The sequence below is a fragment of the Elephas maximus genome, chromosome 24 (assembly GCF_024166365.1).
Source record: "Elephas maximus indicus isolate mEleMax1 chromosome 24, mEleMax1 primary haplotype, whole genome shotgun sequence".
Taxonomy (NCBI): Eukaryota; Metazoa; Chordata; class Mammalia; order Proboscidea; family Elephantidae; genus Elephas; species Elephas maximus.
The window spans coordinates 62,918,831-62,937,946 of record NC_064842.1 but is presented as its reverse complement, the minus strand read 5'-3'; the positions used below and the strand labels follow the sequence as shown (position 1 = coordinate 62,937,946).

At 36.6% G+C, this 19,116-nt stretch overlaps 1 protein-coding gene across 3 annotated transcripts in view; it reads left to right on the top strand.

The window, feature by feature from the left end:
• KCNT2 (potassium sodium-activated channel subfamily T member 2) overlaps positions 1-19,116 on the top strand; it is a 571,079-nt gene that overhangs the window by 155,972 nt on the left and 395,991 nt on the right. For all 3 annotated transcript variants that reach the window (XM_049868194.1, XM_049868195.1, XM_049868196.1), the window contains exons 2-3: positions 8,595-8,674; positions 11,363-11,462. In XM_049868194.1, the coding sequence (XP_049724151.1) occupies positions 8,595-8,674; positions 11,363-11,462 (180 nt within the window). The remainder of the gene's footprint in view (positions 1-8,594; positions 8,675-11,362; positions 11,463-19,116) is intronic.

The window sequence follows — 19,116 nt, the reverse complement described above, 5'->3', positions numbered from 1 at the left end:
TGTAGCACCACAGAATATAGAACTGATCCCCGCATTCACGGTCCGCCCCCGTCCGCCAAAATCCCGGCAGGATGGCTCCCCGGCTGGGACGCTACTCTCCCCGCTCCGAGACTAGTCACTTCGTCCCCGGGGACTTCTCTCTCCAGTGCGCCCCACCGCTCGCGCGGACTGGGTGGGCGTCTCCCGCAGGAACGGGTGGGCCCGCCCCCGGGGTCTATTCAGGGGAATATAATTGGACCCCGCGCTCACTCCCCGCCTGCGCGCCCAAATCCCAGTGGGACGGCTCCCCGGCTGGGATGCTGCTTTCCCCGCTCCGAGACCTGTCACTTCCTCCTGGGGACTTCTCCCTCCGGTGCACTGCACCGCTCGCGCAGACTGGGTGGGCGTCACCCGCACGACCATGTGGGCCCGCCTCCTGGGTCAATTCAGGGGAATATAACTGATCGCCGCGCTCACACCCTGCCCGCTTTATCCAAAATCCCATTGGGATGGCTCCCCGGCTGGGTCGCTGCTGTCCCCGCTCCAAGACCTGTCACTTCCTCCTGGGGACTTCTCCCTCCGGTGCGCCGCTCCGCACACGCAAACTTGGTGGGCGTCCCCCGCACGAACGTGTGGGCCCCGCCCCGGGGTTGCTTTAGGGAAATATAGCTGATCCCCCCGCTCGCACCACGCCCGCTTCCCGCCAAACTCCCGGTGGGACGGCTCCCCGGCTGGGACGCTTCTCTCCCTGCTCCAAGATCAGTCACTGCCTGCTTGGTGCTTCTCCTACTGACTGCGCCGCTACCCCGCCCGCGCCAACCAGCTAGACTTCCCTATGACACTTCTATAATATCTTAATTACTATAAAAAAAAATAGCTTCATAAAAAGTTTTGATAATGAGATAGGGGAAATGTCTGTGTTCTTCTTAAAAGTCTTGTTTAGTTTGGTCCTTTACACTTCACAGAATCAGCTTATGAACTTCCACAAAACACCATATGTGGTTTTGATGGGAATAATATGGAATTTATGGATTAGTTTTATAACATAAATAATAATTTGTTTTCTAGTCATTGCACCCACTGAAATTATACTAGCAGTTGCTAAGACGTGCTTATTAATTTGCAGATGAACATCAAAGTATTATTTTCAAAAGGTTGAAAAAATGCCCCTCATATAAAGAATTGTAAAAACATGTCAAAAATTTTATTCAACTCATTAACTAACGAAGGTAACAGTAAGATGTTAGAACTGGTCCACAAAGCATATAAGAAGCTAGGATTCCTAGGCAATGTTAGCATAAGATTGCTGGGTTAGACCCTTCCAGAAGAGTCCAACAGGGTTCAACCATATCCCTTGGAGTTATTCCATTTATTAGGAAGAGATTGGTTGCATCTCTATTGGACAAAACTTTACATATTAATGCCTAGTCTTTCCCAGTTGTAAAATGGCACAGAAAATAGGAAGTCATGGTCAGCACTGAACACTGAAAGAACACCAACTTACCCATTCTGCCTATTTCCAAATTTTGGGTAATTTTTCTGACACAAATGACAGTGAATTATTCTTTAGTATAGTATTTTTCCATTTTAAGTTTATCAGTGTTTATCTTCTTGAAGAATTTAGGGAAAGTGTATTGAGAGGTTTTTTTTTTAAATTCAGAAGGTAAGAATATTATAACCAGATATTTATTGTACTGATCTATTCCTATGAATATACATATATTCATGTATTTAAGCATGATTTTATGTTTAGATTTCAGATTATTTCATGTTTGTATACAAATTATTTTTTTCCTCTAATGTTATTTATCATAGTAAACAGACCGAAACTAAAAATCCATTAGTAGGGGGTTGATGACAAAGTGGTGCAAGTTAGTATAGTAGAATATCATGCAGTTGTTACAAATGATGATTTTGGCCTTTAGCTTCTATTTTTGTGTAAACAAACAAACAGAAAGCATTATGGAGCAGTGGGTGTGGGGTAATTCCTTGTATCATGTAATTTAACTTACTGAGATGTTACTAGACAAGCTGTTAATAAAGCAAAACTAAGTTATTCCAACTAACTGAAGTAAGCAAGTAAGCTTTAGAAATGTTTCAGAAGGGATAAGTCAGAAATGAATTATTTATTTTGCTTTGAAATATGTATCAAGTGGTGTAAAATGGATCTTTCAAGGTGGGAAAGTAATTTAGAATGGTCAAAGTTTGTGATAAATCATTTAGGATTGGTGGACATACTTATCAACTTGGGTAGGCTATGATTACTAGTACTATATGGTTGTCCTCCATTTTCTGATCTACTGTAATTATCCTCCATTTTGTGATGTGTTGTAAATCCTAACCACTATATATTAATGGGGGCAGAATCAGTGTGGTTTGTATCTTGAGTCACAGCCTTAAAAGAGGTTGTGACTCAAGTCACACTCTTACTCAAGTCACACCCTTGCTTGAGTCACACCTTTATTGTACAAGAGATAAAAGGTGAGAGAAGCAAGCAGAAGGGGGGGGACCTCACTACCACCAAGAAAGAAAAGCCAGGAGTGGAACATGTCCTTTGGACCCAGGACCCTGTGCTGAGAACCTTGATACCAAGACACATGGAGATCTCCAACGAACATCAGGTCCATAGACATGAAAACGATACAAGAACCTTTCCCCAGAACTGCCATAGAGAGAAAGCCTTCCTCTAGATCTGGCACTTTGAATTTGGACCTCTAGCCTCCTAAACCATGAGAGAGTAAATTTCTGTTTGTTAAAGGCATCTACTTTGGTATTTCTGTTATAGTAGCACTGGATAACTTAGACAGGATCTAATCTCCAAATATATAGAAAACTTCAACAACTCAACAAAAAGACTAACAACCCATTTATAAAATGGGCAAAAGACGTGAACTGACTTGTCACCAAAGAGGACATTGAAGCAAGCCTCAATGAGTAAACTATTGTTCGATAAGTGATTTGTTTGCCCAGATGAACAGACTATTGTTTCCAATAAATCGATCTGTAGGAATTTTCTGAATAAACAATGACGTCATCTGTTGTCTTACACCGTGGAGCAATCAATTAGGTCAAATTGATACAGGTGTTTCACAGTTTTATCCTAGTCATGTTGACACAGATGGGTTTAGTAATCAGTGTGCATATATAGTAGGAGAAATGCTTGGAAGTATATTTTCAAGATACTAGCATTAGTAGAGTAGGCATGATCAGATTTTTACAAGACCTCAAATTTTTACAAGAATGCAAATAGTTTTAGTAAACATAAAACCATTACAGTTCAAAGTACCTCTCCATCCAGCCCTAACCAGGTGTGTCATCCTCTGTTTCTTGGTGCGGGGTGACTATTACTGAATAAGACCTCTCCCTATGAGGTGCAAAATGGAAGAGATGGTTTGGAGAGTTGATTTAGAATCTTATGGCATCGGTGGGAAGAAAGCATGTTCCAGTTTGAATCGTGAAATACAAAGTGCCTCCTGCACTGCATATGAGGCTCTTTATGTAATTTCCAGTTTCATGTAATAACTAGCATCTGTTAAACATGGCCTAACTTTTGAGACCCAGTGATTTCCTGCTCATAAACACACACACATCTTTCCCGTAAGTGGGCTTTGCTCTTTAACTGTATGATTCCTAGAAACCTTAGGCTGCAGAAACACCATCATAATTTCCTTCAAAGTTTTATGAAATGAGTGGTGCAATATTCCAATCAGGATAAAGATTTCATGATATATTTTATGTTTGTTTTGTCTTATAGTTATATAGCAGAGGAACTTAGGGTCTGTGTGTTGTAGTTGTTAATGTGTTTTGACTGGGAGGCTCTTAAACTTATGGTAGGGCCATGCTACCTGTAGTCTATATAAGCTTATAAGCCTCTATGTAAGTATATAAGCTTATAAGCCTTTTGGGGGCTTCATATTTACATGTTATATAAGCTTTATATTTCCAGTAGGTATGTATTTTTTTTTCTTCTATATGTGTTTAGGTATATATGTGTACATATCTGTGTATGTATTTTACATTTGGGCACTTTGGTGTGTGTATGTGATGGGAAATGGAGATGGGGTAGGAGAAAAAAAATGGTCCTGATCTTGAAGCATATGATCTATCTCTATTTTTTTGTGTTTAGAGGAGAGGATGGTACATAATCATTCTCAAAGGTAACTTATTATAAGCCTAAATGATGTGTATACTTGCTTCCCTTTTTTATATACTTAACAGAATAAAAAGAAATAAATGGTCCATTCTTGGAAATACTTTTTTTTTTTTTTTAGTGATTGGAACTTAAAGAAGTAGAGTTTCCTTGCCATTTAAGGATGGAAAAAAAAAATCTATACTAGCTTTTTTTATTTTTTATTTCCCCCACTTGGATTTAAGTCAAATTGGGTTTGCTTAGATTTAATTATTTTACGTAAATTGGAGAAGTTCAGAAGTAGGTCCTGCAGATGAACATTGTACACAAGGGCATAAGTTTTCTAACCAAGGAGAGACTTGAGTACAAAAGTAGTCTTGAGTGGATTTGTAATGTGTTTTACCTTGAAAACCATAAGATTGTGTGTTTCCAACTACCTGCAAATCATGATTACCAAGGAGAGACAGGAAAGTGAATGCAGTTTTTGAGGGTCTCTCAGCATTATTTATAATAAAAATTAATTTCTGATGATTAGCACTCACAGATTCTTTGCTCATTGCCATTACATCACACCACACATACAAACATACATACACATGCTTACACTGTATATGTAAGCCTGTATCTCCTTAACTTTGTATCTATGTATCATCTATGTATCTATGTATGTATCTATCTATCTATCATCAATCATCTATCTATCATCTATCTATCTATCATATATAGTAGCTGGTTTAACCTCCCAGAAATTACATCATTTAAATTTTATTTTAGAAATACACAGGCTGCTGCTAGATAACATCAGAATTAATCTCTGCTTCCTTATAAGCTGTTACCAGCTAAAGAAAGTGAGAAAGTTAGGTTTGAATAACTTTGAAAGTAAATTAGAAAAAAAAAAGACTGAATAAGCAAAATGTGGTTGAGTAATGCTTTAGGAAGGACTGAACCAACTAAAGTCAGGTTATTTTATGCGTGTAGTAAAAGTTGGAATCCGCGTAGATATTCAGTTGAGAATGAATTGGCAAAAATAGTCTTTCAAGATGAAAAGTGGATCTCAGGTTTATTTATTTTGTCTTTATTTATTTAGAGGTCTCCACATTAATAGTTGCTGTGTTAAACAATTTAGTTACCAGAGTTAGGAATGAATATTTGGAAATAGATAGGAACCTAGTTTAAGTCAACAGTCAATGGACAGAACTAAACAAACATCTCTCCCCATTCCCATGTGGACCTGGCGTTTGCACTGTTCTTTTGTGACATTTTTACAAATGACCTAGAACTCTCCTAGAAAATAAAGTGTCAACTTAATGAGAGTAATGGAGGTAATGGAAAGACCAGTGTCCCAGCTGGGTCAGTGCTATGTGTATGAACTTGGGCAAGTCAATAAAATTATTTGAGTCTCTTTGTACATAAAATAAAGTCTATGACTGCCTTATGCAAGTCATGCTAATGTTGCAAAAGTCAAATGATACTAGAGTAAGTTCACCAAAAGTATTTATCGGAGCCATGGGTAAAGTACAAATAAACAAACCCATAAATTAACAAAATTGAAATAAAGCCTGTTTAAAGAAATCTGAGGAGAATTGACATTAATCACAAAGTAGATTAAGATAGGCCAAGAAAAAGCTTCATGGATTCAGCTCACCACAAATCCAATTTTTGCATCCTCCAATAGTTATAACCTAAGGAAAGGAAGGAAGATGCTTTTAACTACCCCGCCATAATATTGACTGACAGACCTTAAGATCTGTACCAAAGAAGACAGTGGGGATCTCACTATCCCTTCAATTAGACATTTGACACATCACTGTTAATGCCTACTAAGTCCTAAGTACTGTAGAAGATGTTAGGAATATGATAGTGAACAGAACTCAATTTGGTTTACATTCTAATGGACTTAACGATATGTCTGAGAACTGCTATGTCATCAGGAAGATTCTTGCTGGAAGAAATGAGTAGAAAAATAGTCAGAAACTTAGAGAAATGTAGTACATTTCTTCTTGTTGTTAGGTGTTGCTGAGTCAGTTCCGACTCATTTAGTGCATTTAGAAATGTGTAACTCCCATTCATGTAAATCAGACGTAGAGTTTGGTAGTGGAATAATAGAATGAGAGAACTTTGGCAGTAGTCCACGAGAGATTACTTTTTCTCCTTACTCATTAGAGTCAGAGCACCAGGCATGGGGTTGGGAGGATGCCACAATCCAGAAACACAGAAATGACATTCGGTGAAAAGTTCTTAAAACGGGCAGTTGTGTTGGGAGCTGTATATATTAACTTGCTATGTGTGTGTGTATGTATATATATATATAAAAATTTTTTTTTTCCTCAAGACATTCCTAAAATTATTCATTTCAAGGAATTGGCTTACATAGGGGGCTGACACGTCTGAAATCCATAGTAGAGTCCGGCAAACTAGAAACTTGGGCAGGAGCTGAAGCTAAATTGCACAAGAGCCATTTTTTCTTATTCAGGGAAACTTCAATACCTCAACTGATTGAATGAGATCCATCCAGGTTGCTGAGGGTAATCTTTATTTAAAGTCTACTGGTTGCAGATGTTAACCATATCTACAAAATATCTTCACAGTAACACCTACATTAGTGTTTAAGTTGAAAAACAGGTTGCTCCTAGCCAAGTTCGTAATAAAACTAACCACCATACTCAACATTTTGATTAAGGCTTTAGACTTTTTCGTTTTAGTCCAATAATGCACCTGTCTTATATACTCAGTATCTAACTTCAGATATTTAAAGAATGAGCTTTTATAAATTTTATAAGTCTGGAAAGCAAATTTGCATGGCCTTGGCTGAATTATTTGTGTAATAGCCATGTATCCTCTCAAATCTGCTTTTGCATCCATGGCAAATTTAAACTAATTTAGTCTATCAGCCATTTGATAAACCAGGGAAACAGATCCAACGAAGATTTTCCAAGATACTAAGGGAGTTTTGTGTCCACATGTGTGCATGTGGGTACACTTACCTTACTTGTGTCTGTGAGTGTGTAGGTTTGTGTATGTGTGTGTGGGTGGGCACATGCACACAGGCATGTGTGTGGAAGTGTTCAGTTGGAAGATATTGTAATCTTTAAGGCTCCTTTCTGGAGAAATTAGCAAGAGAAGCTTGAATTCTGTGTTATTATTTTACATATCAGGTGAAAAAATCAGTTAAGATGAAAAATAAACGAAAAAATGATAAAAATGAATTAAAATTGTGGATAGGAATATTTTCTTTAGGGATAAGAGATAAAAGCTGTAGAACATTCAAGTTTTTCAGAAGGTATAACAGATAAAACCTGGGTTGCAATCAATACAAAAAGCCCTTTTACTTTTGTGGCATGAGACTGCTTTTTAAATGACTCTTCTGTCTTCTAGAATATGTGGCATATTGGAGAAATGATAATATAGTGATGAAATATTTCTCTAATACATGAATACTGTCATGTCCATTGTTTTCTCTCCCACTTTTCTCTCACTTAGGTACTCATGCAAAAAAATACATTGTATCATCAAAATTTTGTGATATTAGGACAAATGAAATCTTTGTTGTTTATGTAAACATTACAATGCTTTCTTCTTTTTGGAATCCTAACTTATAATAAATGGATTCAAGACTATTCAATTAATAAAATTTCGCAGGATGATTACTAACAAGCCGTTGTGCAAGATTTTTTCAATCATTATTTTGAAAATATTAATTATGCCCCTATCAAATAAGAGTTTGCCAGAATATAGGGAAAAAGTAAATACACTTATTAAAAATTTGCTAATTTTTTAAGTTGTTATTATTTTATAAAGAATTAAATACATAAAATTCAGCCTCTGTTTTATCTGCTTTATAATTTCTTAGTGGTAACTTTAGCATTCTATGAGTCACTCCTTTACTGGTTCACATATATGTTACTATGAGGCTAAATAATAAATAAGGTTATGTATCATGTAATGTGATGTCCCTCATAGGCTCTACATGGAGGGAAAGGTTTGTTAAAAGTAGATTTTCAGGTCTTGCCCCTTTTGATTCTGACTCAGTAATTCTGGGGTGATGCCATCTAAACCAAATTATTCATGCATCAAGTTGATTTTTGTGACAGGGAATAAAAATTGGTGAAAAACTGATTCAAAATTTTTTCAAAGACACATATTAAGGACTCTTGATTATTAGCTGTTTTGAATTATTCATACCACTGGTTACACTCATTAATACAAATAGTTGAATTGACTGTATATGATATTTAACTATGATTTTTAAAATAGTAACTGTTTCTCTCCAAAAAATGAAATTTGGACTCAATTGTCATTTTCTGCGGTGAGGAATTCACTTAACTCATGTAATGTATTAAATCAAACAATTTATTTTAATTTTCTCATATATTAGTCTTTAAATTACAGACTGAAAATTATAAAATTCATTTATATTTAATGATTTAAAAAAAATAAAAAATATGGTGGAATTCACCTAAACTTATTACTTTTTTTCTGTTTGCAGGGTACAAGTTGAATTCTATATGAATGAAAACACATTTAAAGAGAGACTAAAGTTATTTTTTATTAAAAACCAGAGATCAAGTAAGTCATTCATTTCATTCCCCTTTTCTATATTGTTGTACATGTATTACCTCAAAAATTTCCAGCTGTACAATCATTTTGCAAAATACCTTTTATATAAAGGCAATGTTGTTCTTGTGTGCCTTTGAGTCCATTCTGATGCATAGTGGTCGGCCCTACATGGCAGACTAGAGCTGCCTCATGGGGTTTCCTAGGCTGTAATCTTTACTGGAGCCAATCACCAGGTCTTTTCTTCCACATAGCCTCTGGTAAGTTTGAACTGTTGACCTTTAGGTTAGCATCTGAGCACTTACCACTTTAAAAAGGTAATATAATTGCTAATCTCATCTGCCAGGTAGTAAAATTTTAGAAAACTATAGAAGTTACGTCTTGTGGTGCTAAAGTCTCTTGAACAGTTTTAATGCCACAAATTCCACATTAATAAGTAGACTTCTGTGTGGGCTGTGTTAGTAGGAACATTAGGAGAAAACTTTAAATGAAGGGTTCCACTATTTTAACTGTCAAGGACACCTAAAGCTTCCAGTTTGGAAAACAAACCCAAAACCCCATTGCCGTTGTGACCCTATAGAACAGAGTGGAACTACCCAATAGGGTTTCCAAGGAGTGGCTGGTGGATTCTAACTGCCAGCCTTTTGGTTAGCAGCCTGAGCTCAACCACTGTGACACCAAGGCTCTGGTACTTCTGACTGACCACAATTCGGAATCATGTACTGATTTAGTTGGGAGAGAGTTCAGTGGTTCCCAATCATGCCTAATAATGAGAAACATCTAGGATGCTCTGAAATAGATCCCCAGCATCCTTCCCTGGAAACTTTTAATCAGGAAGTGTAGGGTGAGATGCAGACTTTAAGCATCTCAATAATTCTTATCATCGGACAAATGTGGAAAACACTGGCATTTCAGGAGGACAAGAAATTGGAATAGTCACTGCCCTCCTCAGCCCGTTCAAGTTTGAAGTGCCAGAGACACTTACTGACTTCCATAATATCACATATTTGAAAATATATTAAAAGCCAATATATAGCTTTTCGCGTGATTACTCTTAAAAAGACAACAAAGAATGCAGAGGTCTGTATTAGATTGGTATAGATTTTCAGCTCTGTAGATTTTAACCCCTAATCCTCTTGAGGATTTCTGTAGGGTTCAAAAAGAAAAGCCTGAATTGTGAGAAGGTACCTAAATACTGGCTACAGGAAATATTTCAATATTTAAGGTGCACTGGTTAGAGACTTCAGTGGCATGTTAGCTTCAGTGTTAAGGCTGGGACTAAGTAACGCCTTTCAAACCCGGTTGTTTAGAGTTTCCAAGGAAGCCGCACCAATAGATATTACTGAAAGAGGCCATATCTGAATAGTTTTCCTTGATTTCACTACCAACAATCTTATCCCTCCAGGCCCGAAAAGACAGATGCATTATTTTAATACTTCATCCATAGCCAGCTTGGACTAAGTAGTCATTTGAGGAGACCAGTGTCTATAAGCCCAGGGTAATTTCATTAATTATTTAAAAGACTGTACAAAGAATCTGACCCGTAAATTGTACCTAGCATTTTAATAGGAAAGCATAGGAAAAAACCACACAATTAAAAAGCATTCACTTCTTACTATTAATAAATGAAGGAGCCCCTGGTGGTGAAGTGGTTAAGCACTTGGCTGCTAGCTGAAAGGTCGGCAGTTCGAACCCACCTGCTGCTCCAAGGGAGAACGGTGTGTCAGTCTGCTTCTGTAAAGATTTACAGCCTTGGAAATCCTATGGGGAAATTCTGCTCTATCCTATAGGTTCGCTATGAGTCTGAATTGACATGATGGCAATAGGTTTGGTTTGAGTGGTTTTATTAAGAAATGTTACCTCAAGAACACTCACATTATAGTTGAGTAAAAAATTTTAAATAAGTGATATATTTCGTTTCTAGATTTTATTGAGTAATAATTATGAGAAGGCCTTTCTCAGAATTTAATTCATAATGCGTTAATCAGACACCATCTGATATTGCAGAAAGAGTAATGCTTCTTTTAATCAGACGTAAAGCATGTTTTGCTTAATCACCTTTCTTTGTCGTCATTAAGAATTACAGGCTGGATAACTGTGACTTAACGTAATTTAGAAGTTTCATATGTGGCAATCTTAATATTTCACTGATATTTAACTTGGAGTGAAAAGTCATGTTCAACTGGTTCAACTTAAAATCATAGAAACAACACGTGTGTGTGTTTCTGTGTGTGTGTGTGTTTCTTAGCATAGGCTGTTATGATCTCCTTATTCTCAAATCTACAAGGTGCTCTGAAAGTACAAGATTTATAACTTAGTCTGTGAATTTGTAGCAGCTAAATTTCCTAGCTAGCTAAAATTGATTTACAAATTTATAGATGTGTAAAATAACTTAAAATTTTAAGGATATTTTACACAATTTTATTGGACATAAAATTTTTGGCTTCTGAATGCTCAAACTTAGACTTAGTGTATAATATCTATTGTTTGCATTTCATGTATTCTGTTAAAATTATTCTTTATTTCACTGTTTAGTTAATAAAATTCAGGTACCTAGAACTTCAGAGAGTTTAGACAATTATGGTATTGAACTTTCTAAACACAACTTAAGTGCTACGCTTAAGGTCGATATTTTTGACAATTCTTTTAGTCTTTTGTGAACTATGTTCAGATGAAAATCAAACTTTTGTTTGTTTGAAGGTTTAAGAATACGCCTGTTCAATTTTTCTCTCAAATTATTAAGCTGTTTATTATACATAATCCGAGTGCTACTGGAAAACCCTTCACAAGGAAATGAATGGTAAGGTATCTTTATTTGATCTTCACCATTGATCCATTGATTACTTTGAATTGTACTATGATTTTAAACTATGCTATATAGAATTCATTTTTTCAAGGATTTTTTTTTTTTTTTAGATGTGTGTCACAAATTAAATTGATGTAGATCTCAGGTAATACATGCATATGATGCTTGTGTTTTCTTTATAAGTGTCTCTATTTTAATGTTTGTCTGTTAGCGTAATGCTAATACTGGACACCAACTCATAAATCTTTTTTGCTTCTGTAAGTACTCCAATTGTTATCTTATTTTTGGGAAAATATGTATAACAAAACATGCGCCCATTCAGCATTTTCTACATGTACCGTTCAATGACATTGGTTATATTCTTCACATTGTGTCACCATTCTCGCTATCGCTACCCATGTTGTTTCGCCACCATTAATTTAGACTCTTTGTCCTTTAAACTTCTTCTTTGCTTTTTAGAGTTAACTGTTGTCAATTTGATCACATGTAGATTATTTTGTTAAAAGAGCGCAATGCTCAAGGAGAACCTTCTTTACTAGTTGTGCTGAACTGCTGTTTATTAAAAAAAAAAAAAAAAACTTCATAGGATAGTTTTGGCTGAAGTCTTAAAGATTGTTTCAGGGCAATAGATTTGTGGGTTCCCCTAGTCTCTACGGGTCTGGTAAATCTAGTTCCTATGAGAATTTGAAATTCTGTTCCATATTTTTCCTCTTCTTGATCAGGATCCATTTACTGGGTCCTCGATCAAAATGTTCAGTAATGGTAGCCGAGCACCATTCCATTCTTTTGGTCTCTTGGCAGTGGAGGTAGTAGTTCATGGAGGCAAACATACCTGTAGTCCATTTCCTTCTTCAATTCCTGGGTCTCCTTCTTTCTGTACTGTTTCAGGAAAATAGAGACCAATTGTAGTATCCTGCATGGCCACATGCAAGCTTTTAAGACCCCAGGGACTACTCATCGAACTAGGAGTTAGAACAGAGATTCTTAAAAGCAACATTAGGACAATTGACTAGACAGACCCTCAAAACCATGGTCCTACACCTTCAAACCAATAAAATTCACCCCATGAGATGTTCCGTTGTGCCTAAGCAGTATCAACAACTGCTGCCTCTATTTTTATTATTATATTTTTGACTGCTGTTGTAAAATTATATATAATGCTATATCTGCCAATTCATCCTTTTTCTGGTGTACATCTTAGTGATACAAGTTACATTTGTCAAGTTGTGTAACCATTACCCCAGGTGATGCCAATTTTCCTATCACCATAAACAAAAGTTCACTACTTCCCAGAAATTAATTCCTTTTCTCTCTCCCGCCCCCATTCCTGGCAACCACTAATAACAGTTGGTGTCCATCTATTTATCTTTTCTTTCCATTTCATATAAATGAGTTTATATATTATTTGTCCTTTTGTGATTGACTTAGTTTACTCAGTGTAATGTTTTCGAGGTTCATCCGTGTTGTTGCATATATTGGGACTTCATTTCTTTTTAAAGCTGAGTAATGTTCCTTTGTATGTATGTACTACGCTTTGTTTATCCATTCTTTGTTGATGGGCACTTGGGTTGTTTCCACCTTTAAACTATTGTGAATAGTGTTCCAATGAACATCAGCGTACATAAGTAATTGTTTAAAATTGGTCAGTCGCTTTAAAAACCTGAAGGCTTTATTGTTCTTGATTTACATGTAGTCCCAAATGGTTTACACTACTCTGTGCCAGTTTTATAGGTATTTTTAGTTATACTTGCATTATTTCTCTTGAATGGAGACTCTCAAGTACATATTGAAATGCCACCTAGCTGATGTCTCCGTTTCGGCCTGTGTAATTTTTTCTTGTTTGAATCAAACAGCCTTTTCCCCCCATTCATTATCATGTTCTATTTATTAAACTGGATTACTATTGTTTTATGGACTTTTAAGCTCTATCTTTTGCTAGAATCAGGTGGGAAGGGAACTGTGTGTGTAATGGCATGAATAATTTTTATGTCATTCCTGTCTTGGACCCCTGTCCAAGGTCCTAAATTTACAGAGTAGAAAACTTAAATTTGAGTACTTTTTTTCCGTGTAAAATGTTTACCTTAAAAAATTAAAAGAAAAGATCAAAGTAAAATGTAATATGAAGTCATAATATGCATTTAAATGAATTGCTTACTCTTCAGCTTATTTAGATAGTGAAATGATTCCGTATTTACTAAAGGGTTTGGAGATAAGTTACATATTAAAAAGTGAAGTTTTATAGTGTAACAATTTGATAATTATATATATTATTTATTTAATGAGCTATAATTATAGATCTGTCACTATATCTATATTTAATACATAAACATGTATGAGCCAAAGATCATTAAGAAGACAAGAAAGAAACAAAAAAACAAAATGAAGAGGCTCTGAAACTTGCTCTTGAACCTCGAGTGGCTAAAGCAAATGGAAGAAATGATGAAGTAAAAGAGCTGAATGGAAGATTTCAAGGGGGAGCTTGTGAAGACAAAGTAACATATCAAAATGTGGAAAGACCTGGAGAGGAGTTAGAAAATAAAAAGGGAAGAACAGGCTTGATATTTCTCAAGCTGAAAGGATTGAACTAAAAATTCAAGCCTTGAACTGCAATTTTGAAGGACTCTATGGACAAAATATTAAATGATGGAGGAAGCATAAATACCAGATGTAAGGAATACACAGAATCACTGTACAAAAAAGAATTGATCGATGTTTAACTATTTCAGGAGGTAGCATATAATCAAGAACCGGTGGTATTGAAGGAAGAAGTCCAAGCTATACTGATGGTACTGGCAAAAAACAAAGCTCCAGGAATTGACAGAATACCAATTGAGATTTTTCAACAAACAGATGTAGCACAGGAGGTGGTCACTCGTCTATGCCAAGAAATTTGGAAGACAGCTTCTGGCCAACCAACTGGAAGAGATTAATATTTGTGCCCATTACAAAGAAAGGTGATCCAAAAAAAAATTGGAAATTATCAAACAATATCATTATTATCACATGCAAGTAAAATTTTGCTGCAGATCATTTAAAAGTGGTTGCAGTAGTACATTGACAGGGAATTCATGCTGATTCAAAATAAGACGTGGAATGATAATTGCTGATATCAGGGGGATCCTGGCTGAAAGCAGAGAATACCAGAAAGTTGTTTACCTGTGTTTTATTGACTTTACAAAGGCATTCAACTGTGTGGATCATAACAAATTATAGATAAAGTTGCAAAGAATGGGAATTTCAGAACACTTAGTTGTGCTTATGAGGAACCTGTAAATAAGACCAAGAGGCAGTTGTTTGAACAGAGCAAAGGAATGCTGCATGGTTTAAAATCAAGAAAGATGTGCATCTAAGTTGCATCTTTTCACAGTACTTATTCAATCTGTATGCTGAACAAATAGTCCGAGAAGCTGGACTATATATGAAAAAAAACACAGCATCGGGATTGGAGGAAGACTCATTAATAACCTTGGTTAGCTTGCTGAAAGTGAAGAGAACTTGAAGCACTTGCTAATGAAGATCGAAAACTACAACCTTCAGTACGGATTACTCCTCAAGATAAAGAAAACAAAAATCCTTACAACTGGACCAATAAGCAACATCATGATAAATGGAGAAAAGATTAACATTGCCAAATATTTCATTTTACTTAGATCCACAATCAACACCTGTAGAACCAGCAGTCAGGAAATCAAAGGACATACTGCATTGGACAGATCTGCTGCAAAAGACCTCTTTAAAGTGTTCAAAAGCAAAGATGTCACTTTGAGGACTGAGGTGCACCTGACTCAAGCCATGGTGTTTTCAGTCTCCTGATATGCGTTTCAAAGCTGGACAATGAATAAGGAAGACCAGAGAAGAATTGATGCCTTTCAGTTGTGGTGTTGGCAAAGAATATTTGAATATACCATGGAGTGCCAGAAGAACAAACAATTATGTCAAGGAAGAAGTACAGCCAGAGTGCTCCCTGGAAGCAAGGATGGTGAGACTTCATCTCACATTCTTCGGACATGTTATCAGGAGGGTCCAGTCCCTGGAGAAGTATATCATGCTTGGTAAAGTAGAGGGTCAGCGAAAAAGAGGAAGACCCTTGACGAGATGGATTAACACAGTGGCTGCAAGTATGGGCTACAACAATGCTTGTGAGGATGGCGCAGGACTGGTCAGTGTTTCGTTCTGTTGTACATAGGGTTGCTAGAAGTTCTAGCGCACCTAACAGCAACATAACAACATGAACCGCTTTGTTAGAAGTGAAAATATAAGGATGAGAAGGAATATTTGCCATCCTGTGGTAATTTTCACTCTGTGAGAAAACTATATTTTGGTATTTTTGATATTTTTAAACATTGGGCTATTTGCACTCTCTGCTTTGAGATTGTCAGGACTAATCTTGTTATGGCTATGGCTTTTGTTATTGTTGTTCAGTGCCATTGAGTTGACTCTGACTCATAGCCACCCTATGTGAAAGAGTAAAACTGCCCCATAAGCTTTTCTTGGGTGTAGTCTTTACGGAAGCAGATCGCCAGGTCTTTCTCCTGTAGAGCCCCTGGGTTGGTTTGAACTGGCAACCTAGGGTTAGCTGCTGAGTGCTTACATATTGCGTCAACAGAACCAGGGCTCCTTTTTATGTCTTTTAGCCCTGTTAACTCAGTTACCACAGGAAGCCAGTGCCTTCCCACTCCTTTAAGCTCCAACTGCATATTCAGCTTTTCTATGTGAATTCTTACCCCACTGTGTTCAAACCTACCATGTTCAAGACCTAATACTCCGATTGACTCCTTCTGTGCTCTTCCACAGCTCAATGAATGACTGCTCATCCCTTCCCCAGCATATACAGATCCACCAGGAAATTCTGTCATTTCTATTTTCAGAACACATCAAGCATCCAATCTCTCCTAACTGCCAACAAACACTCTGGTATGAACCACCTTCTTCTCTCACCAGATTTCTGCAATAGCTCCCTAAACAGTCCTGCAAATTCTGCCTTTGTTTCCCTTCAGTTTATTCTTTTTTTATTATTGTAAAAATATAGATAACAACACACTTGTCAATTCAACATTTTTTCGTGTATACAATTCAGTGAGATCAATGACTTCATGTTGTGCAAACATCCCAGTATCCTTTGCCAAATTTCCCATCCCCACAAACAAAATTTCAATGCTTTCTAAGCAATAATCCCCTTCATTTCTCTTTCTTCTCACCCCTGGTAACCACTATTAAACTACGATCTCTATATACTCACCTATTCTAGGTACTTCATAGTAGTAAGCTCATACAATATTTGTCCTTTTGTGATTGACTTACTTCACTCAGCATTGTATTATCAAGGTTCATCCATGTTGTGGCATGAATCATGATTTCATTTCTCTTTATGGTAGAGTACATTGTATTTTGTACCATATTTGGTTTATACATTCATCTGTTAATAGGTATTTGGGTTGTTTCCACCTTTTGATTCTGGTCAATAGTATTAGAGTGAACACTGGTATATGTGTATGTTTGCATCGTTGCTTTCAAGTCTCTTAGGTGTACACCTAAGAGTGGAATTTCTAGGTCTTACGGTAGCCGTATGTTTAACTTTTTGAGGAATCCGCAGTGCCTTTACCATTTTGTATTCCTGTCAGCAATGTATCAGCATTTTAATTTCTTTATATCCTTACCAACATTTGTTATTTTATGGTTTTCCTTTTTTTTTTAGTTTTAGTCATCCCAGTGGGAGTGAGATGGTATCTCATTGTGGTTTTGATTTCCATCTCTCTAAGGGAGCCCTGGCAGTGCAGTGGTTAAGTGCTCAACTGCTAGCCAAAAATGTCAGCTGTTCAAACCCATCAGCCGCTCTGTGGGAGAAAGATGTAGCAGCCTGTTCTGTAAAGATTACAGCCTTGGAGACCCTCTGGGGCAGTTCTGCTCTGTCCTATAGGGTGACTATGAGTAGCAATCGACTCGAAAGCAATGGAGTTTAATGCCTAATGGTGCTGAGTATCTTCTCATGTACTTGTTGACCATTTGTATATCCTCTTTGTTGAAATGTCTATTCAGATATTTTGTTCTTTTTTCAGTTGGGTTGTTTGTCTTTTTCATGTTAAGTTTTACAAGTTCTTTATATATTCTGGCTATTAAATACTTACCACATATATACCAAAACCCAAACCCAAACCCAACCCATGGCTGTTGAGTTCATTCTAACTCGTAGCGACCCCATCTGTTACAGAGTAGAAGTGCTCCATTGAGGTTTTTTGCCTGTAATCTTTAGAGAAGCATATTTCTAGGGCTTTCTTCCATGGAACTAGTGAGTGTGTTTGAACCTCCAACCTTTAGGTTAGCAGCTGATTGCAAACTGTGAGCACCACCCATAATTTCCACCCCCCCCCAATTTCTGCCAGTCTGTAGGGTTTCGTTTCACTTTGTTGACAAAGTCCTTTGACATGCAAACATTTTTAATTTTGATGAGATCCCATTTACCTATTTTGTGTTTTTTTGTTTGTGCTTTTTGTGTCATATCTAAGAATCTGTTTTTGAAGATGAAGTCCCAAAGCATTCCCCCTATGTTTTCTTCTAAGAATTTAATGATTTTAGGTCATACATTTGGGTCTCTGATCCATTTTGAGTTAGTTTTTTTGTGTGATTCTAACATCATTCATTTACATGTGAAAATCCAGTTGTCCTAGCAAGATTTATTAAAGATATTTTTCCCCCATTTGGTGTATTTAGCACCCTTGTTGAATTGACTGTAAGTGCGCATGCTGTGGACTCCCAGTTCTATTCCATTGGTCTATACCAGTACCAGGCTGTTTTGATTTCTGTAACTTTAATATGTTTTTAAATTGAGAAGTGAGAGTCCTCCTACTCTTTTCCTCTTTTTCAAGATTGCTTTCGCTCTTTGGGGCCATTTGCAATTTCATATAAATTTAAGAGTTGGTTTTCCAATTCTGTCAAAAAGGCTTTTGGAATTTTGATGGGGATTGCATTGAATTTATAGATTACCTTAGGTAGTATTGACATCTTGATAATACTAAGTCTTCCAAACCATTAACATGGAATGCCCTTCTATTTATTTGTCATCTTTCATTTTTTTAGTAATATTTTAAAGTTTTCTGTATACAGGTCTTTCACTTCTCTAGTTAAATTAATTCCTAAGTATTTTATTCTTTTCAATGGGATTATAAATTGAATTATTTCCTTAACTTCCTTTTCAGATTGCTCATTGGTGATGTATAAAAATTCTACAGATTTTTGTGCATTTACCCTGTATCCTGTTACTTTACTGAATTCATTCTTTAACTCTAATGGCTTTCTTGTGGTCAATTTATTCATAACGTAACAGCCAGTATTCCTTTGAACTTGTAAGTATGATCTTGACAAGGCTCTGCTCTAAATGCCAATGACCATACAGCCTGTAAGAAGCCCTGTTATGTCTTTAACTTCACCTCTTATTACTCATCTCGTACCCATTCTGCTGCAGTCAGACTGGCCACCTCTCTGTTCCCTCATCTTGCCAAATACACTGCCAGCCCAGGGACTTTGCACTTACTGTTGCCTTTGCTCAAATTCCCTTCCAGCAGGTAGCGGAAGGCACACTTTCTCAGATCTTTACTGTAAATTATAATTTCAGTAATGCCTTTATCTAAATATCCCATTTAAAATTGTAATA